The 24,701-nt window shown below is 45.9% G+C and overlaps 1 protein-coding gene across 3 annotated transcripts in view; it reads right to left on the reverse strand.

Moving 5' to 3' along the window:
• Positions 1-425: 425 nt before the first annotated feature.
• The window catches only part of RPH3A (rabphilin 3A), a 119,800-nt gene continuing 95,524 nt past the window's right edge, over positions 426-24,701 (reverse strand). For all 3 annotated transcript variants that reach the window (XM_079986949.1, XM_079986948.1, XM_079986950.1), the window contains 7 exons: positions 20,143-20,252; positions 18,611-18,737; positions 15,900-15,956; positions 6,717-6,868; positions 4,500-4,581; positions 2,927-3,023; positions 426-1,349 (listed from right to left, as the gene is read on the reverse strand). In XM_079986949.1, the coding sequence (XP_079843075.1) occupies positions 1,219-1,349; positions 2,927-3,023; positions 4,500-4,581; positions 6,717-6,868; positions 15,900-15,956; positions 18,611-18,737; positions 20,143-20,252 (756 nt within the window). In that variant the 3' untranslated portion in view covers positions 426-1,218. The remainder of the gene's footprint in view (positions 1,350-2,926; positions 3,024-4,499; positions 4,582-6,716; positions 6,869-15,899; positions 15,957-18,610; positions 18,738-20,142; positions 20,253-24,701) is intronic.

Below are 24,701 nucleotides of genomic sequence, written 5' to 3' on the forward strand. Positions count from 1 at the left end.
AAAACAGTAGGGCATGGTCAATGGGAACACCTCCTGGAACTTCCATGTATCATTGGACTCCAGGTCCCATCATCCCTGACCATCGGGCCATGCTGGCTTCTAGGGCTCATGGGAGTTGGACAACACCTGGAGGGCACCAGAGCAGTAACAGCTATCCTATCCAGACAGCTGTCCTAGACAGGTCCCATTAACATGAACAGGACTTTGTCCAACAGCACCACACAGTGGGTGGGAGCAGAAGCACAGCATAATTTCTTTTTTTTAACCAGGAAGGACGAAGGTGGTGTCCGAGATGGCACCAAGCAACGCTGAGAAATGAATCTTGGCGGAATTACGTCTATGGCGGGTCGCAAGAAAAGGCGAGAGACCAAAGTGAGGCTAAGAGTCGGAAGCCCAAGCTTTCTACAGCGCAGGCGTTGGATTCCGAAAGACTTGCGCTATCTGGCTGGTTTGGTCTGGCTTCGTTTCAGCCGCCCCACATGCTCGGAGCAGCCGGATCAAAAAACCGTAGCCGTGCATTTTCCCATGAGCGATGCACAGAATAGTTCAGGTGTGCAAAGGGGAGGTGAATGAGTGCAACCTTCCACATGCCCAGGTAGAGACTGGAGGAAGGTGGGCAAGGAGGTCAGTTCAAGGGCACTTAAGAGTACAAAGAGCTTTTCAACAGGTCGGGGAGAAGCACGGCGAGGTCGGGTCAGGTCAGGTGGGTGGGTGTCATTTAGCTGTCAGGATAAGCAGAGGCCAAACGTAAAATATTTCCGGTGCTGGGCTATTGCTTGAAAAAGTCTATACATCAATGCACCCACGGCAGGAGAAGGTGGCGGTGGCAGGAATGGGTCACGATACAAAACATAAAAGAGAACCGTTATCCTTGGCGTGGAGAATAGAGGAGAAGAAGGAGAGAAGTTGCTTCCCGGAAGGAGGCAGACAAAGAAAGGGAAGGAAGAGGGAGAGAGAGAGAGAGAGAGAGAGAGAGAGAGAGAGAGAGAGAGAGAGAGACGAAAGGAGGAGGAGCTGCTCCCCGAAGGAGGCAGAAGACGATGGAGAAGAAGAAGGAAAACAAGAAGAAAAGGGAGATGATTAAGGAGGAGGGAAGCCTCTCTTGCGAAGGAGGCAGGAGACGAGAGGGGAATCTTTTCCCCAGGAGTGAAAGAAAGACATCTGGGAATCTACAAGGAGTTAGGTGGAGGAGGGGGGTGGGGTGGGGGGCGGTTTCTCCTAATCGCTGGCCACGTGGTTCTCGTTCTGTAAGGCGTGCCAGCGCTCAATCTTCTTGTCCTTGTTCTTCAGACACTCGTACCAGTGTTTCAAGCGCTCGCCTTTGGCTGTGATGCCCAGCTGGCACCCACCTGCAAGAGACAGAAAGGCAGCTGCAGAGAGAGGTGTTCCGTGCATCATGGCACGACCCAAACCGGGACTCCACTTCCAGGTTATCTTTTTTTTTTTTTTCTTAAATCTGACAGTTCGCATCTCATTCAACCAAAACTCAACAGTTGCCCTGGGTAACCTGGCTGAGATGAACCCCTGCAATGCCCACGGCCCCATCAAAGATCCCGCGCCACCTCCCCTAACTGGGTCCCCCCTCCCAGGGTCTTTGGACTGCAACTCCCATCAGTCCCCAGCCAGCAAGGGCTGAGTGGGGCTGATAGGAGTTGTAGTCCAAAAGCACCATTAGGTGGAGGAGGACCAGGAAGACCTTGTACTGAGGATACTGCAAAGCACCTCTTGAGATTTGTCTCAAATAGGGCCAGGGCCTTTTCAGTACTGGCCCCGACTTGGTGGAATGCTCTGTCACAAGAGACTAGGGCCCTGCGGGAATTGACATCTTTCCGCAGGGTCTGCAAGACAGAGCTGTTCCGCCTGTCCTTTGTTTGGACTCAGTCTGACCCTTATGTTTCCCTCCCCTTATGGTTTTGATTTATGGGCTGCTATTAAAATGAGGCTGCATTTTAAATTATATTTTACACTGTATTTTAAATCGGTTCCCCCCACCCCTGCTGCCATTATGTTTTTTATTGTAATTTTACTGGTGTTAACCACCCTGAGCCCGGCTCTGGCCAGGGAGGACGGGGTATAAATAAAAAATTATTACCGTATTTTTCGCTCTATAGGACGCACTTTCTCCCCTCCAAAAATTAAGGGGAAATGTGTGTGCGTCCTATGGAGCAAATGCAGGCAACGTGAAGCGTCCGAAGCCTTTCTCTGAAGCCAGGAGAGTCTGGTCTTTGAGGCTGGCGGTGGGGGAAAGCAGGGCTTCTTCCCACCGCCAGCCCCACAAGCTCGGTCGAAAAGCCCGCAGGAGCCGCGCGCCCTTTAAAGGGTGAGCGGCTCCTGTGGGCTTTCGCGGGAGATGGGGGAATTCCCCCACCTCCTGCAAAAGCACGCAAAAGCCGTGCGCTATTTAAAGGCTGTGCGGCGTCTGCGGGCTCTTCTATGAGGTGGGGGAATTCCCCCACCTCCAAAAAAGCCCGCAAGAGCTGCGCAGCCTTTAAAGAGCGCGTCACTCCTGAGGGCTTTTCCCCAAGGAGGGAGAAGGGACTGACTGGCTGAGTCAGTCCCTTCTCTCTCCTGTGGGCTTTTGCGGGAGATGGGAGAATTCCCCCACCTCCCGCAATAGCAGGGAGAAGGTCTGTGAGAAGCGTGCAGCCTGCAGCCTGTCCGCTGCTCCCAGAGATGGGGGGGGTTTATATTTTTTCCCTTGATTTCCCCCTCTGAAAACTAGGTGCGCCCTTTGGTCAGGTGCGCCCTATAGAGCGAAAAATACGGTATTTTATTATTATTATTATTATTGAGAAAGAAACCTGATAAACAACGAATTCCTGGATATCCTAAGAACCTAAAATTCGATTTTTTTACACACCCACACACGACACCATGGTTTTAAAAAACCTAATTAAGCAAGCCTGTTGTTTCTGATAGCACTCACCAATATAGTCATTGGATTTCCCAATGTCGTAGTCCCAAACCGATATGTCGAGCTGCTTCTTGGCTAGGTCGCTGTGTTTGATATCGTAGAAAAACTCCTGCCAAAAAGATAACACTCTCCATCAAGGATCAAGTGGTGGGGCTTTGGGGAGGGGGCAGACAAGGCCTTCGTCCGCTAGCCTCCCCCTCCTTGCTCAAAGCAGGCTTCTGTCGATAACCAGGAAGTCAAACTTCGTTCAGACGAAGCGAGGAGGGGGTTCAGTTCTAGGGACGGATGGAACTGAGCATAGATGGGTTGAGGTGAAGCCAGCCCAGCATTCACTATCTACAATATATACACCACAAACTAATCCCTGCTTCATCATTGCCCATTTCTGGGGCAGCCTCTAAAGTATTGCCTTCCTGACCACTGGCTATGTTGACTAGGGCTGATGGAAGCTAGAATCCTATCTGGGCCGGGCTGCAAAGGGGTGGAAGGAAGAAGGAAGCCCCAACAATAACGGACTGGCATAATTACAAGAATTTGCTGAAATGGCGCAGTTGACAAATAGCCTGAGAGGCAATTCAAAACAAAAATTAATAATAATAATAATAATGGGAAAATGGGATAGATATAAGATATATGTTCAAAAATATAGTAAAGGTTCACTATCTATGCTAGCGTTCGATTGACGTTGGAGAGAAATTGAGTTGAGAAACAAGATTAAGGGGGTACATATTGATATAGGAATGTATTAGATTAAATGTAAAGAAATATACAATAATAAGAGTACATTCATTTGTAAAAAAAAATATATACAACGAGATTGACAGGAAATCTGTAGTGCTGGTACAAATATTATTTTGAAATGGCTTTATGTCTTTGTTTCTCTCCCCCCCCCTTTTTTTCTTTCTTTAGGTACATAAATTTGGTATATAAACTTTGTATACACGTTGGAAATTATATTATAATATGCCCTGTAATGTAATATGATAATGTATATATATGTGACATAAGAACGTTATTAATAATAATAATAATAATAATAATAATAATAATAATAATAATGGAATCCTATCTGGGCCTTTTCAGTGGTGGCTCCTGGCTGTGCAATGCCTTCCCGAGTGAGGTGCACTGGTACCTCCCTCTTTATTGGCTTTCAGGAGGAATCTGACAACATTCCTGTTTTCACCCAGGCGTTTGGTGGCTGAAAAAGTACTGAATGGAAGAATGTTTTTGAACTTTGCAGAAACTGATTTTAGATGTTTTTAACAGTGTTTTTAGAATGTGTTAAACTGTTTGCTTTGTTTGTTCGTTTTTTTTAATGGTACATCTGTTTGTCACCCGACTCCTTGGGGAGGAAGAGCGGGAGGTTAATACAGCACATAGATAATAATGATGAATAAATAATCTGGAGAGCATCAGGCTGGGGAAAACCGGCGTGTGTGGCAAGCAGGCTCTGAAAACCTCAGAGATCCACAAGCACACCACATGGAATGTGAGAAGAGGCCTTAGAATCATAGCAAATGGAGTTGAAAGGGACCACAAGGATTGTCCAATCCCCTGAAACACAGGAATCTTAGCCTTGCCTCACCTCATTAAACTCCGGGTTCAACGTCTTCTTTTTAATCTGCGTCTTCTGTTTCGCTTTCTTCCCCATGTCCGGCTTTAAGCATCTGGAAAGAAGAAGATGTGAGCGTTTTTCTCCAGAACTTGGAGGATTGTGAAAGACAGCTGAACAGCTAAAAGGGTCTCTCTTCTGACCAAGTTTTTGCAGTGATGCATAATCGTGGAAAGAGTGAGCAGGGAGGCGGTTTGCTGAACTGTCAAGCTACCGTATTTTTCGCTCTATAAGACGCACTTTTTCCCTTCTAAAAAGTAAGGGGAAATGTGTGTGCGTCTTATGGAGCGAATGCAGGCTGCGCGGCTAAGCCAGAAGCCAGAACAGGGAGAGGGAGGGCTGTGCAGCGCTCCGTCTTGATGTTCTAGCTTCTGGCTTAGCTGTGCAAAGCCTCCGCAGGGCAGCGGGACGAAGGCACCCCCGCTGCCCTGCAGAGGTTTCACTGGCTGTCCCAGAAGCCAGCACAGCAAGACGGAGTGCTGCGCAGCACTCCCTCTCACTGTTCTAGCTTCGGGGTTAGAGGCACAAAGCCTCCGCAGGGCAGCGGGTTGCCTTCATCCCGCTGCCCTCCGGAGGCTGCGCGGGCTGTCCCAGAAGCCTCCGCAGGGCACAGGGATGAAGGCTCCCCGTGGCCTGAGGAGGCTTCACGCAAAGCTAGAGCAGCTAGAGGGAGTGTTGCGCAGCGCTCCCTCTAGCTATTCTGGCTTTTGGATGGCCCTGCGAAGCCTTCGCAGGCCATGGGGATGAAGGTCCCCTGTGCCCTGCGGAGGTTTCGCGCAAAGCTAGACCAGCTATCCCAGCGGCTATCCCAGAAGCCAGAACAGCAAGAGGCTATCCCAGAAGCCAGATCCCTTTTGCTCTTCTGGCTTCTGGGATTCAGAATTCCCCCCCCCCCTTATTTCCTCCTCCCCAAAACTAGGTACGTCCTATCATCTGGTGCGTCCTGTAGAGCGAAAGATATGGTAATTCTTTTTTTTGGGGGGGGGGGGAATGAACAGAAAAACAGATTATCCCAGAGGTGATGGATCTGTGACTCTCCACAGGTGAAAAACATGTTGGGCCACCACTCCCACCACAGAAGGAGCAGCTGCTTGGCATGTAGAAGGTTCAACACTCCTGCCTGAATCCCTGAAGAGCTGCTGCCGTTCAGTGTAGACAATACTGAGCTCATGCTGCTGCTTCCCCTCTGCTACTCCTCCTCCTTCTGGCTCCATCTGCTCCCAACATGGATGGGGCAGAAAGTTGGTCCAGTCTGCATTTTAACCAACCGCATTCACAGTTCCCAAAGCAATATGCGAACCAGAACACAGCCACGCCCCAAAATGTGCACTTTCCCATATTTTGTGAGGCATCCCTCCAGCCAAAACAAATAAATGAATGTTTGCAAACATGGATATTTAGAGGAAAGCGTGCATATAAATGCATATAAATTGGGGGGCGACGCGACCCAATGTTACTATGCATTCTGCTTGGAGAAATTCAGCTTTTCCTATGCTAAAAAGTCCCAAACACTGAAGCCTTTCTTCGTAGGGGAGCCACAGCCTTGCCTACCACTTCCGTCCTGGAAACATGGGGTTGGATAGCAATGTTTGCCAAGAGCTGCATCATCTCACGTTGGTGCCAGCTGAGCTGAACGATTTGGTAAAGCTGAGAGATTTAGTAAGAATAGGGAAGGTCCTGCGAGATTACATGGCAAGGCACCGAAATTCTCGGGGAAAGAGGCACACTTTTCCTGAGCACTCTCAGAATTGCAAGCGACTAAGTCATTGTCAGGGACGTGGGTGGCGCTATGATCTAAACCACAGAGCCTAGGACTTGCCGATCAGAAGGTCGGCGGTTCGAATCCCTGCGACGGGGTGAGCTCCCGTTGCTCGGTCCCTGCTCCTGCCAACCTAGCAATTCGAAAGCACGTCAAAGTGCAAGTAGATCAATAGGTACCGCTCCGGCAGGAAGGTAAACGGCGTTTCCGTGCGCTGCTCTGCTTTGCCAGAAGCGGCTTAGTCATGCTGGCCACATGACCCGGCAGCTGTACGCCGGCTACCTTGGCCAATAAAGCGAGATAAGCGCCACAACCCCAGAGTCGGTCACGACTGGACCTAATGGTCAGGGGTCCCTTCACCTTTACCTTTACCTAAGTAATTGACAAAGCCGGTGGCCAACAAAGCCCAGGAGTTTGTGCCCAGGACGTACATTTTCACAAAGGGATCAGAGTAGCCGTTGGCATCCATGGCCGCTAAATGGACGCAACGCACGATGCCGACGACGAGGCCTCCTTTCGGGGTGCTGTACATGAGGGACACCAGGATTTTACCCCGTTCCTCCACGTCGCCCGCTTGGCCCATCTGTGGGGGAGAAAGAGAGATTCTGAATTTTGGGATAGAGTCATAGAACCATAGAATTGTAGAGTTGTATGGTCATCATCCAAAGCCCCTGCAATGCACTAAAACCACTAAAGCATCCCTGATTGGAGGCTTGCATATGTCAGTCTGCATTTCTTAGTGCAGAAAGTATTGATCTGATGTGCAGAGATCTTTTCTATTCTGATTACTTCAAGAGGGTTCTGGAAGCTTCTGGAAGGTTCTCTGTGTGAAAGAAACAAGCAGAAGCTGCATGATGTCTGGGTTATTCCTTCAGAGAAGCTGAGTACAGCTGGTTTAAACTGGTTCTCTTATCTCTTTCTGTCAAGGGCATACTGGCTATAAAAGTAAGGCCAGATGGAGCCTTGGTTTCGCTTTCTCTATCTCTTTTCCTTCTGGTGTTGTGTTCTCTATACAGTGGTACCTCGGGTTACAGACACTTCAGGTTACAGACTCCACTAACCCAGAAATAGTACCTCAGGTTAAGAACTTTGCTTCAGGATGAGAACAGAAATTGTGCGGCGGTGGCAGTGGCAGTGGGAGACCCCATTAGCTAAAGTGGTGTCTCAAGTTAAGAACATTTTCAGGTTAAGAACGGACCTCCAGAACGAATTAAGTTCTTAACCTGAGGTACCACTGTATAGTCCCTTCAATGTGTGCTTGTGAAATGAAAACATCTGAATCTCTACATCATGTTATGTTTATCTGCCCTTTGTACAGTTCAGCCTGTGCTAGCATACTAAACTCCATAATCCAGCCTATGGCTGACAAACCAGTAGACCTACAGCTTGCCTGGGTTCTTCAAGATGTGGATCCTTATATTACCCTAAAGGTAAAGGTAAAGGTACCCCTGCCCGTATGGGCCAGTCTTGACAGACTCTGGGGTTGTGCGCCCATCTCACTCAAGAGGCCAGGGGCCAGCGCTGTCCGGAGACACTTCCGGGTCACGTGGCCAGCGTGACATCGCTGCTCTGGTCAGAGCCAGAGCCAGAGCCAGAGCCGCACACGGAAACACCGTTTACCTTCCCGCTGGTAAGCGGTCCCTATTTATCTACTTGCACCCGGAGGTGCTTTCGAACTGCTAGGTTGGCAGGCGCTGGGACCGAGCAGCGGGAGCGCACCCGCCGCAGGGATTCGAACCGCCGACCTTTCGATCGGCAAGCCCTAGGCGCTGAGGCTTTAACCCACAGCGCCACCTGCGTCCCTACATTACCTATATTACCCTACAGGTTGCTAAATTCCTAACAGCCGTCCTCTTGTACAAGAGACGGAATGGAATGTTAACTGATTATTGATAGTTATAAGAATTTTCTATAACGACATCAGATTTTAGTGTAGTGCAAAAAAATTTTAATTTTAATTTTAATCTTAATCTTAAACTTTTCTTATGAATTGGCTAATATTTGTCCTTGTGAGTTGTGAACTGTGTTATACTACTTGTGGCTTGTAGGAGTCCGCTGTTTTATTTGATTTGTTTTGTTGTGTTGTGTTTCATGATGGGCGTAAAGCCGAATAAACATTTGATTGATTGTATAGTGTTAAGGTTTAGACTTATTGTAAGTTATTGTAGCAGGTGGCGCTGTGGGTTAAAGCCTCAGCGCCTAGGACTTGCCGATCGAAAGGTCGGCGGTTCGAATCCCTGCGGCGGGGTGCGCTCCCGCTGCTCGGTCCCAGCGCCTGCCAACCTAGCAGTTCGAAAGCACCTCCGGGTGCAAGTAGATAAATAGGGACCGCTTACCAGCGGGAAGGTAAACGGCGTTTCCGTGTGCGGCTCTGGCTCGCCAGAGCAGCGATGTCACGCTGGCCACGTGACCCGGAAGTGTCTCCGGACAGCGCTGGCCCCTGGCCTCTTAAGTGAGATGGGCGCACAACCCCAGAGTCTGTCAAGACTGGCCCGTACGGGCAGGGGTACCTTTACCTAAGTTATTGTAAGTTTTAAGTTGTCTGCTGCTACTGGATTTCTTATAATACAGTGCCAATCCTGAATGTATTTGATTTGTTGACCCTTAGGCTCATTTGTCTTCAGTAGAAATAAAGCTCTGTTGGATGAAATATTAATTGCCTCTGGTCTATTTTTGGGGAATCCTGAAACGTTTTTTAAGTTGTTACTCTGCTAACTATACAGTGGACGCTCGGGTTGCGAACATGATCCGTGCGGGATGCACGTTCGCAACCCGCAGCATCCGCAACCCACAGTGGCGCATCTGCGCACGTGTGGGTTGCAATTTGGCACGTTGCGCATGCGCAAAGCACGATTTAGCGCTTCTGCGCATGTGCGACTGCCGAAACCTGGAAGTAACCCGTTCCAGTACTTCCGGGTTTCGGCGGTCCGCAACCCGAAAAAACACAACCTGAAGCGTCTTAAACCCAAGGTATGACTGTACATTGGAATCTGCTCTGGATCAGTATTGAGTAGAATTTCCATAACAATATAACCTCTGCTGAAAAAAAGGGAGTCCTGTTGTGCTGTGGAACAGTTTTTCCAGGTACTTTAGGTGAAATCTCCTTTCTTGTAATCTGAATCCTTCGGTTCAGGTCCTCCCCTCTGGAGAAGCCCAAAACCAGCACTCTGGCCTTGTTGGAATCTGCCCTTGAACTGGATGGGGGAGGGGCAGCTGTAGAAACCTCTAACTCAGCGGTTCTCAACCTGTGGGTCCCCAGATGTTGTTGGACTACAACTCCCATCATTCCTTCCTGACCACTGGTCCTGCTGGCTAGGAATGATGGGAGTTGTAGTCCAACAACATCTGGGGACCCACAGGTTGAAAAACACTGCTCTGACTTCAAGCCCCACCCCCCACTCACATGCGGCCCCTGGAAGGCTGCCTTTTTGGCAATGTGGCCCTTGGGCTGAAAAAAATGGTGTAGACCATCTAGAAAGATATCAATATGTATTGTGTATTTGCAGAAATGAGAGCATTAATTTGCAATTGGGGGGGGGTGCCGGTTATTTTTATTGATTTTCCAAATTCTTGCCAAATTACTTCAATTTAATACAATTTCCAACTAATCTGCAACGGTGCAAATCTTCTAGGAAGTTTTTCCCCCTCTGATGGATTTCAATATGAATTGTGGTATATTTAAATCTATTTAATAAAATGATGGTTTTTTATACCTAGAAATGTTTTTTTAAAAAATAAAATTATGCATAGGGAAAGACATTGTCCCCCTGGGTGGCCAAATTCAGTTCTCTCTTCAGTCCAAAGAAGCTTGGGTTGCCTTCACATTGTCATGTTAATCAGATCTACTCTATAAACTACCAGATCAACCGTGCAAACATGAGAACAGCTTCCGCCATCTGCTTGGAAGTAGCCATTTGAAAGCTTCATTCACAGGAGCCGGCATGGATGTTTCACATACAGTGGTACCTTGGGTTACAGACGCTTCAGGTTACAGACTCTGCTAACCCAGAAATACTACCTCAGGTTAAGAACAGGATGACAACAGAAATCCCACGGCAGTGGGAGGCCCCATTAGCTAAATTGGTGCTTCAGGTTAAGAACAGATTCAGGTTAAGAACAGACCTCCAGAATGAATTAAGTTCTTAACCCGAGGTACCACTGGATTCAGATTGTCATTTGAGTGCTGCAGTCATCAAGTGACAGTCTCAGAAGCGGGTTTAGGGGGCGGGGGTGCCAAATTCTGGCGTCACACAGGCCACTGCTGAAATTTGAGGCCCCAAGATCTGCTACTGATGGCCTGAAAAGCATAAAACCGATCCTTGGGCTTTCAAAGAGTAACTCAGAAAATGCGGTGAAATGTTAAGTGTGACCACATGAGGGCACCTTGTACAAAAAAAAAAGTTCTAGGGCAAGGGTAGGCAACCTAAGGCCCGTGGGCCGGATGCGGCCCAATCGCCTTCTCAATTTTGGCCCGCAGATGGTCCGGGAATCAGCGTGTTTTTACATGAGTAGAATGTGTCCTTTTATTTAAAATGCATCTCTGGGTTATTTGTGGGGCCTGTCTGGTGTTTTTATATGAGTAGAATGTGTGCTTTTATTGAAAATGCATCTCTGGGTTATTTGTGGGGCATAGGAATTCATTCATTATTATTTTTTCAAAATATAATCCTGCCCACTACATGATCTGAGGGAGGGTGGACTGGCCCACGACTGAAAAAGGTTGCTGACCCCTGTTCTAGGGGGAGTGGGATTTGTTCAGCAAGATTGCCCAGCCACCCTTCTGCCACCCAGCTAGTTGGCTTTCCTCTCCAGATTAAAAGAGTCCTAGATCTCTCCCCTAAGTTTCACTTTTTGCAAATTTAACCCACAATCCTCCGAAAAGCGAGGAAACAGGAAAGAGACTAACAGCACTGCAGTCGGGAATTACCGTATTTTTTTCGCTCTATAAGACGCACCAGACCACAAGACGCACTTAGTTTTTGGAGGAGGAAAACAAGAAAAAAAATACTCTGAATCTCAGAAGCCAGAACAGCAAGAGGGATCGCTGCGCAGTGAAAGCAGCAATCCCTCTTGCTGCTCTGGCTTCTGGGATAGCTGTGCAGCCTGCATTCGCTCCATAAGACGCACACACATTTCCCCTTACTTTTTAGGAGGGAAAAAGTGAGTCTTATAGAGCAAAAAATACGGTACTAACTGGGAAGACTAAACTAATTCATTCTTCCCCGCCCCATGGATTTCCAAATGTTACATCTTCCAAAGACCAGTTTAGAACTGGACAGGCACCGTTAAAGCATTTTGGACTGCCGTCTTTTAGGAAGGAAATAGAAAAAAAGAACTGAGAAATTGCACAAAACAAATGAAATACCGTGAAAATCCCTGAAACGAGAAGTAACAGTCAGCAGTAACATCTAGACCATGGGAGGATTTCAGCCCCATTCTTGAGTTTGTTCAAAATCTAAAACAGCTTTATCTCGTATTCCTTTCTTTGAATTTGTGCCGTTTAGGTTTTTAAACCTTTTTGTAAAAGCAGCACTAGAATTTTCACAATTGAGTCCTCAACCCTTTATTATTGTGCTTTGCTTTCTTCAAGTTGGGCTTTGTTTAAAACTTGCTATTTAGGTTTTCTTTTTTAAAAAAAATATATAATATTTATTACTTTTAAAACTTACAAAAAGGAAAGAGAAGAAAAAAGACAACAAGAAAAAAAACAACAAGAAAAGGAAAAAACAATCCAATCCAATATATAAACAATACAAAACACAAAAGTAACCTAAACAAAACAAAACAAAAACAATTTAAAAACATACATTATACCATTTCAGTAGTCTATCTTTCATACCCATGTTTCATCGACCTCCTCTCACCTCCTTTTTTGTATTCCACTTCTATTAATTGTTTCAGCAATTCCTTTCCATCTTTCTCTATTTTCTGTCATATAAATATCTTAACTTATTTTTACCCTTATTTTCCATTAATACTATAATGCTTATTTATACTTAACTCCTTATAACATTTCAACTAAAGCCATAAGATTTCATTCCAACATTTTTCTAACACTCAGTAATTTTACAATATTTCTATTTCTGAAAATAAACTTTAAAACTTTTTCCAATCTTCTTCCACCATCTCTTCTCCCTAGTCTCAGATACTGCCAGTCATTCGTCAATTCCAAATAGTCCATCAACCTGGTGATCTTCTGTCCGAGGCTCTTAACTCTTTTCCAAGTCCCTTCTCCAGGTCTTCATATTTATACATGCACTTTACTTTGCCTTCTACTGATCTTGTTCTTATTTTCCTTCCTTTGATACTGAAGAGCAGATCTCGGGGAAGCTCCAACCTAGCAATGCTTTTATTCCTTCTCGACAGGTCAACCAAATCTCCATGGTTATATCTAAAATCCATAAGGTATTTCAGGACATGTTTCAAAATTCCTCCAAATCCAAAGGCCCCCACAGCTCCAATCTCCTCACGACCCAAGTCCAAATCCCCAAAGTCAGTAAATCCCTGCATGAAGGGATCTATCCAACTTTCCTTCTCCAGTCCAGGCAGGGCTCCGATCCTCAAAATCTGACTTTTTCTAAATTCAATCATAAAAGGCCTCAACTTATAGTCCTCAATTTGCCTCTGTAAGGCTGGGACTCCCACTTGTATTACTTTAGGTTCAACAACAGCAACTTTCTCCTTCGCCTTCTCAACAATTTGCCCTGTCAAAGTAGATTCCTGTATCATATCCTGAATAATTTCTGTCTTAATGTTTACTTTTTGTCCCAAATTAGTCACTTTTTGTCCCAAGTTAGTCACTTTTTGTCCCAAGTTATCAATTTTAGTAGTCATGACATCTGTCTTCTTGTGGAGTTGTTCCAACGAGCGACTTATCTTGCATAATGCAATCACTAAAGCTTCTTCTATCGACATTCTCAAATAGTCCAAGGTCAATCCCTGATTCTCACAGTCTCTTATCTTGCAGCTGGTTTCCCCAGCTCAGCTCTTATAACAGTTTCAAAGGCTCCCTCTAGAGGGAAACAGTTTCTATTTGTGTCAATCCTTTTAAGCACAGTTCAAACAGTAAATATAGTTTCAATTTTCAGTTACTTTTCCTCCTTTTTAAATGCAGAAGAGGACAATGGAAACAATATATTTCTCTTATTTAGCTAACTGTCAAGATACGTTCTATTCACAGCCAATGAACTTCAAAACATCAATCTTACTGGCAGAACCCTTTCCAGGTTCAGAGCAGTGGTGATTTAATTTTCAACACTCTCTCCTGCAGGCTTGCGCGATCCAAAATTTCCCCCCTCTTCTCCTGCTTCCAAGGGGGGTTTAATAGTTTTAATCGATGGAAGTTTAATCCTTTGCAGAAGACTTTCCAAGACCTTAGCTTGCAGCGTCTTTGCTTCAATCTATTTACAAAAGGGGAAGGCGGACTTCCTGTTTAAAACCTTCCCGTTTCGGTGCCAAATTAAGACATTTATAGATCCAATTTTCCGTTCTACTCACGGGTAGTTGTTTAAAATCGAATTGTCCACAGGAAAAAGACAGCGCTCTCCGGCAACAGCAATGTGGCTTCACTCCGTGAAAGAAGCAATCAATTCGAAGCACTGTGCCGCTTACCCCACGTCGCTCCGGATCCCCGAAACCGGGTCTCCCCGCGAGTAGGGGAGGTGCAAAAGGTGCCAGCCGAATCCCAGCTTCACAGGCTTCTCCAGCCTGTGATTTTTAGTGGGTCTCCGCCTTCGCCATGGCGGCCAGACCCTGTAAAACTTGCTATTTAGGTTTTCAAACCTTTTTTGTAAATTCAGTATTAGAAACTGTACTTTTGAGTCCTCAATCCTTTATTACTGCGCTTTGCTCTACCTATTTCAAGCTAGGATTATAATACGTCAGAATTTTTGGGGTTCTACCCTTCTTTGAATTTTGGTCATTTAAAGTTAATGATTTTTCTATTTCCTTCTGAGGAAACTGAATAGTTCAGTGAAACGAGGTTTGTAGCTGGCATCCTATTAAGTCTTTTGTTCTATTTTAGGTTTTTCTAATTTTTCCCCCTCAAACTTTTTGATTTTTATTATTTAGTTTATTTCCATAAGATAATATTTCTAGTCGATTACTTCTCGTTTCAGGGATTTTCATGGTATTTCATTTGTTTTGTGTCTTTTAGGAAGGAAGATCACAAAACAGTCTGTTCAATGCACTCCACAACTGGCCTTAAGGATGAATAGAAAGACGTTCTCCACAAATAACAGATCACCTTTCTACTGGTTGCAGCTCGTCTACTGATTGCTCCAAATCTGAAAGGTTTGGATAATTTGCAGTTGTCTCACGGAAAAGCTGACTAAACAGTTAGCAGCACTGAATGGAAAACGAATGGAAAGCTGTTTTGTAGAAACAGGGTATGCCTTTAACTATCAGAAACTGATTCTGGTCTGCAACCTCTGGCAATGCAGGCCCAGGAGGGCTGAATTAACCATTAAATAAACATGTGCTTGGGACGCGGGTGGCACTGTGGGTTAAACCACAGAGCCTAGGATTTGCCAATCAGAAGGTCGGCGGTTCGAATCCCCGCAACGGGGTGAGCTCCCGTTGCTCGGTCCCTGCTCCTGCCAACCTAGCAGTTCGAAAGCACATCAAAGCGCAAGTAGATAAATAGGTACAGCTCCGGCGGGAAGGTAAATGGCGTTTCCGTGTGCTGTTCTGGTTCGCCAGAAGTGGCTTAGTCATGCTGGCCACATGACCTGGAAGCTGTACGCCGGCTCCCTCAGCCAATAAAGCGAGATGAGCGCCGCAACCCCAGAGTCGGCCACGACTGGACCTAATGGTAAGGGATCCCTTTACCTTTACCTTTTAAAGCATGTGCTCAGAGCATCAAGGGGCTGGGGGGCACCACAGAAATTTTCCATTGCCGAATTTACCATGGACCATATGGTGCAGCTGAACAACGTTCCAAAAAAAGGCTCCCACAGTAAATGAAAAAAAAACATACATAATTACATTAAAAAATAATAATAATAATAATAATATAGCAACAATAAAATACAGTCATATCTCAGGTTGAATGTGCTTCAGGTTGAGTGCTTTCGGGTTGCGCTCCACGGCAACCCGGAAGTAACGGAGTGCGTTACTTCCGGGTTTCGCCGCTCGTGCATGGGCAGACACTCATAATGACATCACGCACATGCGCAGAAGCGGCAAAACACGAGCCACACGTGTGCAGACGCGCCGTCGCATCTTACGTTCCATTCAGGATGTGAATGGGGCTCCGGAACGGATCCGTTCGCATCCTGAGGTACCACTGTAGTAACAACGATCAATGATATTAATGGTATACATTAATCTTGGGGATACAACAAAATTAGAATCTGGTAACTGGTAAACTGCCAGTCGGTCCACTGAGGCTCACGTCATCATTCCAGGTCTCCCAGGTCCTGATCTAACCACTGAACCATCACTGCCTTCACCTGTCCTGCACTAACAGTCTGATCAAGGCACTGGAACTAAAAAATATGCTTCAGTCTAAGAGGGCATCTGCTCAGAAAATAATTTAGCGTTTCTCCTCAGCTGCTTAGTTGTGGCCATGGAAAACGAGGCGAAAGCTCCCCTCAGTCTAGATAATGTCTTACCTCATCTTCGTACAATGCCATCCCTCTTGATGATCCAGTTGTACCTCCACGCTTCATCTTGGGGTTAACGGCGAGTGAAAGATGGGGGGAAGAAAAAAAGATTTTCTTTAATACTGTCCAGAAGGTAGCTTGAGAGTCCCTGGGGAACCTGAATTAAGGAGTTTCTGGACCACTTTTTCCTCCTCAAATGTATCTCTGACTTTCTCTCCCCCACCCCACCCCCAACAACCCTCCCACAACCTGTGTTTGAATGAAAGCAGTTTTATTAAACACGCAGGCTGTTGCATCATCTCCCCAGAGGTATTTTCCCACTGAGTTCAATGAGGCTTTCCCCCTTACGTTTGTGTAACGGAAGATTCCTGCCTTAGCCAATTAATGGTACAACTTTCACAGCGCATGCGTTCGCTCACAAGGAAATCCCACGTGTTTCAAGGCAAAGAGCCACTACGTAAATGTGCTGAAGACCGCATCCTGAAAACATAGCGTCAGAAGACCTCCCTGTAGCTGGATCAGGCCCATGGCCCAACTGGTCTAGAATTCTGTTCCCACACTAGCCAACCAGATGCCCCAGCATTCTCCTCCATGAACTTGCCTAAACCACTTTTAAGGCCAGCAAAGTTGGCAGCCATTGGCACATCCTGTTGAAGTAATGGGTTTCCCAAAATCCGCATTTTTCCTTCTCCAAGGGAGCATTTCTAAAATGCATTAACTTGAGCTGTTGAAATGCATAACAGGAACCTAGCTGTATAAACAAAGCGCTCTCCTTTATCAGTCCGTGACGGCAATGTATGACCTTGACTGTTCCAGTGGAGCAGGGATGGCATGTCTGGGTCTTATCTTATGTCCTGACCACACTCTGATGCACAGGCCTAGTCCAGGAACAGCGCCAGGAGAGTTGGTGACCTTCTTACCCCAAGATAAGAGTGCCGGAACAGGAATATATATATAACCCTTATATGGTCAAGAGTACAGGAAGAGGAACACCCTTTTATGGTTAAAAGTGCCGGAGCAGGAACATCTGTGATGTCAACCTGCATGTATAAGCTGACGTGGCTGGATTCCTGGGGAAGGGGGAAGAGGGTGCCTGGAGGATATATACTGCATGAAATTTCTCATTTCTTTGGACGTGCTGTGAGCTGATCACGCAAGTGCATTCTGCTATCCGGAGAGCAGAATAAACTCTTTCTCTGAACCAACCCTCAGTGTCATTTGACTTCCTTCCTCCCGTCCGGGATCAACGCTCACCCTACCAATTGGTAAAGTCCAATAAGGCTACACTGTGAGAGTGAGTTCCATAGTTGAACTATGTGTTGTGCGAAGACTCCTTCCTTTTGTCTGCCCTGAGTCTTCTGCTTCATCAGATGGCCCCCAAATTCTACATTGTAGGAGAGGGGTTTTCTCGTGCATTTTTTTCCACACCGTGCAAGGATTTTTCCACACCGTGCAAGGATCACATCACCTTGCATTCGACCCAGGGGATGAATCAAGGCTGCAGCGCTTAGGACTTTTTACTTCAGAGAAAAGGCAAGTTAACAGGTGATAGCAAAGAAGCTTATAAAATTATACACGGCATGAAGAAAGAGTAAAAAGAGAAAGAAAATATTTTCTTCCCCTTTCACGGTGCTGCAAGCCACAGGCATGCAATGAAGCTGAATGTTAGAAGATTCAGGAAGGGCAAAAGAAACTAACTCTTCACACAGCACAAAGTTAAACTATGGAACGCACTGCCACAAGAGGCCATGATGACGGCGACAAACTTGGACAGCTTTAAAGGAAGACTGGGGAAATTCATGGAGAAGAAAGCAATCTAACCCTGATGGCTATGCTCAGCCTCCACAGTTGGAGGCAACAATGCTTCTAATTATCAGTTTGTTTGTTTGTTTGTTTGTTTGCTTGCTTGCTTGTTGATTGAATTTATATATTGCCCTATACCCAGGAGTCTCAGGGCGGTTCACAGAATAAAATCAAGATATAAAACCACAAAATAAAAATAAAAACAACAACCCAATAGCCTCCCCCCCCAAAAAAAATTTTTTTAAAGGGCATAGGATGTAAATCGGATCAACTAAAGGCCTGGTTAAAAGGAACGTTTTTGCCTGGCGCCTAAAGGTGTATAATGAAGGTGCCAGGCGAACTTCCCTGGGGAGAGCATTCCACAGACAGGGAGCCACTGCAGAGAAGCCCCCGTTCTCATATTGCCACCCTCTGGACCTCTTGAGGAGGCAGCGCATGAAGGAGGGCCTCAGAAGATGATCTCAGGGTGTGGGTGGGTTCATATGGAAAGAGGCGGTCCTTGAGGTATTGCGGACCTGAGTTGCTGGAAACCACAGGAGGAGAGAGGTTTCCTGTGCTTGGATCCTGCTCGTGGGCTTCTCATTGGCCACTGTGAGAACAGGATGCTAAAATAGATGGGCCTTGGCCTGACCCCAGCAGGGTCTGCTTATGCTCTTATCTGTCTTCAACCAGAAATGCCCAGTGTTGAAACTGTGGATAGCATTTGCTTCCTTCTCCTTAACCCGCCGTGTTGATTCTTAGTTGGAAAAAGACATCCTTCTAACAGTCTGCCCAGCAGACAACCTCTCCTACTCTTCCCAACTCAGCTTCCCATCCCCTCTGTTCTAAAGAGCAGGTCCACACATGTTCGCGTAAGAAAAGACACACAAACCATCACAATGAATGGGACGAGAACATAAGAAGACGGTGAAATGTACCGGGATGACTCTTTCCAGACAGATGTTGAAATTCTTCTTCTGGTTGGCCTTCACTTTCTTCAGGGCCACCCTCGTCTCACCTATGAACTCGTTGTGGCCAAATTTGTCCTCGTCACACACAGAGATCCTGAAAGGAACAAACATGCACGCTCTGGTTATCTCCCGCTTGGACTAATGCAACATGCTCTACGTGGGACTACCTCTGAAGGTGACTCGGAAACTGCAATTAATCCAGAATGCAACAGCTAGACTGGTGACTGGGAGGGGCTGCCGAGACCACATAACACCGGTCTTGAAAGACCTACATTGGCTCCCAGTATGTTTCCAAGCACAATTCAAAGTGTTGGTGCTGACCTTTAAAGCCCTAAACGGCCTCAGCCCAGTAGACCTGAAGGAGCGTCTCCACCCCCATCATCCAGCCCGGACACTGAGATCCAGCTCTGAGGGCCTTCTGGTGGTTCCCTCATTGCAAGAAGTGAGCTAACAGGAAACTAGGCAGAGGGCCTTCTTGGTAGTGGCACCCAACCCCTGGAGCACCCTCCCATCAGATGTCAATGAAATTAACAACTATCTGTTGTTTACAAGACATCTGAAGGCAGCCCTGTGGGGCAAGGTTTGATTTTTTAATGACTGATGTTTTAATGTATTTTTAATCTTTTGTTGGAAGCCACCCAGATTGGCTGGGGAAACCCAGCCAGATGGGGGGGGGGTAGAAATAATAAATTATTATTGTTATAAACAGCTATGACTGGTAGCAGCTCTCCAGGGTCATAGAATCATAGGATTGTAGAGTCAGAAAAGACCTCAAAGAGTCATCGAGTCCAACCCTCTGTAATGTAGGAATCTCAACCTAAGGATTAATTACAGGTGGCCATCAACCTCTGCTTAAAAACCTCCAAAGATGGAGCGTCCACTGTTAGAATTCCTGCTCCATGATTGCAGTCATGGGATTGTTGTCTTTCACATGACGGTATATGTTTTGACTCCACAGAGTGGGAAGTGACAGGATGTTTGTGTTACTGTGTTCCGTGAAGTGGGACTATTGTCCTTTGTTCTTTTTCTCTTTGCTGTCTGATGCTAGAGAGAGAGAGAGCCATGTTGCCGTGCTCCGTGTGTGTTTATATGCAAATAAAGTAGATTAGCCAAAATGCTGAGTTGCTGAGGTCTGTCACGCACATGTTGCATGAACTCTGCGGATCCCTAAGTGTGCCGGTGTCGGTTGGCATTGGTTGCTGTGATGTTCAGGCTGAAGAAAGCTTTTGAAGCTCCCGAACGATCGACCAGGAGGGAGAGAACATGCCAGTCAGGCATGTGTCTCTGCCAGAGTCCTACTCGAGTGTAGGCTGAACTCCTGAACCTCCAGAGGGAGACCGATCCCACTGTCACAACAGCCCTAGTTCCCGCCCAGCCCCATCTCAGAAGGACCTTTGAAGACGCTTTGCATCAGGTTGCCAGAGGTAACTTTGTGGATGTAAGCAGGAATGATCCTATCATGTTTGATTCAAAGTTTGACGCTTAACCCTTTGACTTGCCTCAATGTCTTCCTCTGCATGTCCTCATCCGTGATGCCATGGTACACCAGGGTCTCATTCCATGCAGGGTTCCGGGTGTTCCTCAAAGTCTTGGTCCTCAGCTTGTTTGACTGGAAAACAAGCAGAACTATTAAAACATGCACGAGTCCTTACAAACCTCCCTGATCTGGTGGAAAGTATAAGAGCTTTGGAATGACGCAGTTAAAAATACCGTCGCCGTGTTGGCAAGCTCTGTCGGAGGACTTGAGTCTGGGAGGAGGAATAGAGCTGCTTTTATATTGTGGGTGAGACTCCTCAGAGGGACTTAAGAACAACAGATTGCGAGATTAATGATGGAAAGAGCGATGTTATTTATGAAAGCAATGATATATGAAAACCATCTCGATATGAGGATTGGACGAACAGAAAAATTCACACAGGATTATAATTGGTGTTTATCTGCTTAAGAAGATTATCAGAAGAGATCATAAAGAAAAAAAGAAAAAATATATATGAACAAGATGAGATGTGGAAACAGCAAGATAAGACTGGATAGAATTATGAACTTTATTTGGACTGATTTGGATATTAATGCAGTAGCAAGAAGATGATCGGAATCCCCCTTCGGAACTTGAAATATGGGTCCCCTCAACAAAAATTTAAAATTCGGCTTTGTAATTCAGAATTTATGTGATGTGATTTGATTGGTCGGTTAATAAAAAATATTTTTTAAAAAAATACAAACCTCCCTGATCTGAACGCCTTTGAATGGGCCATCGTGTCTGATGGACTATATCAAGCCACATTGGAGTGGTTTGGGTTTGTTTTTGCATACAAATGCACTATATTTTAACAGGTACCTTTATTCTGCAGGATTTATCAAGGCAGTCTGAGTAAGACACCAGAAGGAAACTTGCAAAACAACCTTGATCAATTGACCCTGCTGAGGTCTTATCCCCATTTAACTTTCCCCTGCTCAGTCCACGATTTAAAGCTCTGTGTCTGAGCATTTCAGAAAACTCACTGGAATTTCCTGTGGGTGGACAAAAAGTTTAAGTTTGTTTGGCAAAGGGAGACGCCTCCTTGGTTCAGACTGGGGCAATCCTGTCCTCCCCAGAACTTTGTTGCATAGAATTCCCCTTGCCCCACAGAGCACAGCTTGGCAGAGCTGCTCTTTGATAGCGCAAAGAGGAAGAAAATCCATTAGAGGAGTTGAGTCACTCGTCAGCAGGTGCTCCTTTTTTTCCAAGGTACCAATTAGACCTGGATAAAAACCTTCGCAGCAAACCAATCTTTTAAAACCCCCGGTAATAATTAGATTTTCGGGCAGAGGCTTCACTTTGCGGTAACAATGCCATTTTCTAGACCCGCCATTCTCATTAACCTGTTTTCCCCCACAGAGTGCAGCTACGAGCTTTGACAAAGGCTGTGGAACAGGCACAGAAGACTTCAGCCCCCAAAAACTGGGGATGGGGAAAGATGTTGAAGGGGGAAAAAGGAACTACATTTAATTTAACCATTAACAAGAGTCGGTGGGTGGATATTCTGGGTTAATGAACACAGATGAAATATGAAGAGTCTGCTGGTTCAGGTCTATGGAGTCTCATCCAGTCCAGCATCCTGTTTTCACAGGATAGCCAAACAGATGCCTATTACAGAAGAAAAAGGAGGAGGAGGAGGAGTTTGGATTTGATATCCCGCTTTATCACTACCCGAAGGAGTCTCAAAGCGGCTAACAATCTCCTTTCCCTTTCCTCCCCCACAACAAACACTCTGTGAGGTGAGTGGGGCTGAGAGACTTCAAAGAAGTGTGACTAGCCCAAGGTCACCCAGCAGCTGCATGTGGAGGAGCGGAGACGCGAACCCGGTTCCCCAGATTACAAGTCTACCTCTCCTAACCATTACACCACACTGGCTCTTATAAGAAACTTGAAGGCAGGACCCAAACACCAGAGCCCTCTCCCATCCTGCGTTTTCCAGAAACTGGGATTTGGAAGCCTTCTCTAGTTATCTCCTGCTTGGACTACTGCAATGCGCTCTCCGTGGGGCTACCTTTGAAGGTGACCCGGAAACTACAAGTAATCCAGAATGCGGAAGCTAGACTGGTGACTGGGAGCAGCCACCGAGACCACATAACACCGGTCTTGAAAGACCTACACTGGCTCCCAGTACGTTTCCGAGCACAATTCAAAGTGTTGGTGCTGACCTTTAAAGCCCTAAACGGCCTCAGTCCAGTATACCTGAAGGCGCGTCTCCACCCCAATTGTTCAGCCCGGACACTGAGATCCAGCGCCGAGGGCCTTCTGGTGGTTCCCTCATTGCGAGAAGCCAAGTTACAGGGAACCAGGCAGAGGGCCTTCTCAGTAGTGGCACCCGCCCTGTGGAACGCCCTCCCATCAGATGTCAAAGAGATAAACAACTACCTGACATTTAGAAGACATCTGAAGTTCAGGAAAGTTTTTAATGTGTGACCTTTTAATGTGTTTTTCATCTTTGTTGGAAGCTGCCCACAGTGGCTGGGGAAACCCAGCTAGATGGGCGGGGTACAAATATTATTTATTTATTTATTTATTTATTTATTTATTATTTATTTATTTATTTATTATATTCCTGCCTCCAGCTGCGGAGGCAGAACACAGCTTCTATCATGACTAGTAACCATCGAGGGCCTTCTCCTCTGTGAATCGGTCCAATTGCATTTTAATGGCTTCCAAGTTGTTGTTGTTGTTGATTGAATTTATATACCGCCCTATACCCGGGGGTCTCAGGGCAGTTCACAGAATAAAATCAAGATATAAAACCACAAAATACCTAATATAAATAAAAATAACAACCCAATAGCCCCCTCCCCCCCCAAAAAAAAACATTTTAAAAGGGCATAGGATGTAAATCGGATCAACCAAAGGCCTGATTAAAAAGGAACGTTTTTGCCTGGTGCCTAAAGGTGTATAATGAAGGTGCCAGGTGAACTTCCCTGCGGAGAGCATTCCACAGATGGGGAGCCACTGCTGAGAAGGCCCCGTTCTCGTGTTGCCACCCGCCAAACCTCTCAAGGAGGAGGTGGCACACGAAGGAGGGCCTCAGAAGATGATCTCAGGGTCATCTCGGTTGGTTATCACTATTTCCCGTGGGAGCCATTTCCACGGTTTAACTATGGGATGGGTGGAAAGGTCTTTTCTTTTATCTGTCCTGGACATTCTAAGATTCGGGTTCGAGTTCTAGCCTTATGAGAGAGAAGAAAGGAAGTCTGTCTCTAAACCCTTTATCTGCCCCCACCCCACCAGCTCTTGAAATGTAAAAGCTGAAAACATGGTGGCATAGATTTGTGCTCTCCAAGGGGAACAGAGTAATCTGACAGGCGGTTAAGCTCGTTCTGGAGGTCAGGTGAGATGGGAGGAATGCCCTCACCTGGTCAGGGTCAGCTGACATCTCTGCTGATCAGGGTCATGTGCCTCATCAAAAGTGTGTGATTTGCTCGGGCTTTTAAAAGCCAGTTTTAGTACTACCCTCAAGATGTCCTTTATTGCTGTGGTGTGTCACTGTGACACTGTGTGCTGCTGTTTAGCTGACTCGACTAAGTTCATAAGTGCTGTAATTACATCGCGGTTGCATGTGCTATGTTTTGATTTTGGAAAGGAGGGAGGATATTGGTTCATGTCTGCTGTTGCTTTAGCCCTTGGAGATTCCCTTCTCTACATCTCCGCAGAGATAGGAGTTCGTGCATTTCCCCTTAATTCCTCAAAATGTCACAGCACTGTTTTCATACAGTCAGGGACGGATTTAGGTTTGATGAGGCCCTAAGCTACTGAAGGTAACAGGGCCCTTTATATGTCCAGCTGTCCTTTGTCAACAACAAACTGTCGCTGTTTTTTTGTGTTGAATATATGCTGTATGGTAATTTATGGACCTAAAGCCATTTGCGCATAACAAAATATGTATTTTATCAAAGTAACTGTTGAACTGAAATACAATTAAGAAGTATATTAATAGTGAAATAAAGTTAAGAAGTATATTAACAGTGAAATAATTATTAAGCTCTAACTGTATTTTTTATTTTATTTGTTTTTTATCTTATATTTTGGAAATGTACATCCAGGGTGTGTTTTTCCTTTACATTTTTTGGGGCCCTCAAGAGAGTGGGGCCCTAAGCTACAGCTTGTTTAGCTTATCTTATTTTTCTTCTTTGGCGATCACTCATAGCCGAGTAAGATTGTCTTCCATAAACATGGTTTTACCAATGAGTCCGTAAGTGACTGTGGAGGCCCATTCTGGATCCACACGTCCTTCCACAGTGGGGACCCTGGTTTCCAGGCGGGAGGTGATCACAGTGAGGGTTTGCCAAGCGTGCCTTCCTCTTAGCACGTTTCTCCCTTGTGTCCTGAGTTCGAGTGTCTTCAAAGCCCATGACACCTTTTTGTTTTTTATCTTATATTTTTGAAATGTACATCCAGGGTTTATTCCTTAAAATTATTTTGGGGCCTCCAAGAGAGTGCGGCCCTAAGCTATAGCTTGTTTAGCTTATACCTAAATCTGGCACTGCATACAATCATAGAGCTGGGTGCGATCCCCATGGATTATTT

The sequence above is a fragment of the Podarcis cretensis genome (assembly GCF_951804945.1).
Source record: "Podarcis cretensis genome assembly, chromosome: 8".
Classification (NCBI taxonomy): domain Eukaryota; kingdom Metazoa; phylum Chordata; class Lepidosauria; order Squamata; family Lacertidae; genus Podarcis; species Podarcis cretensis.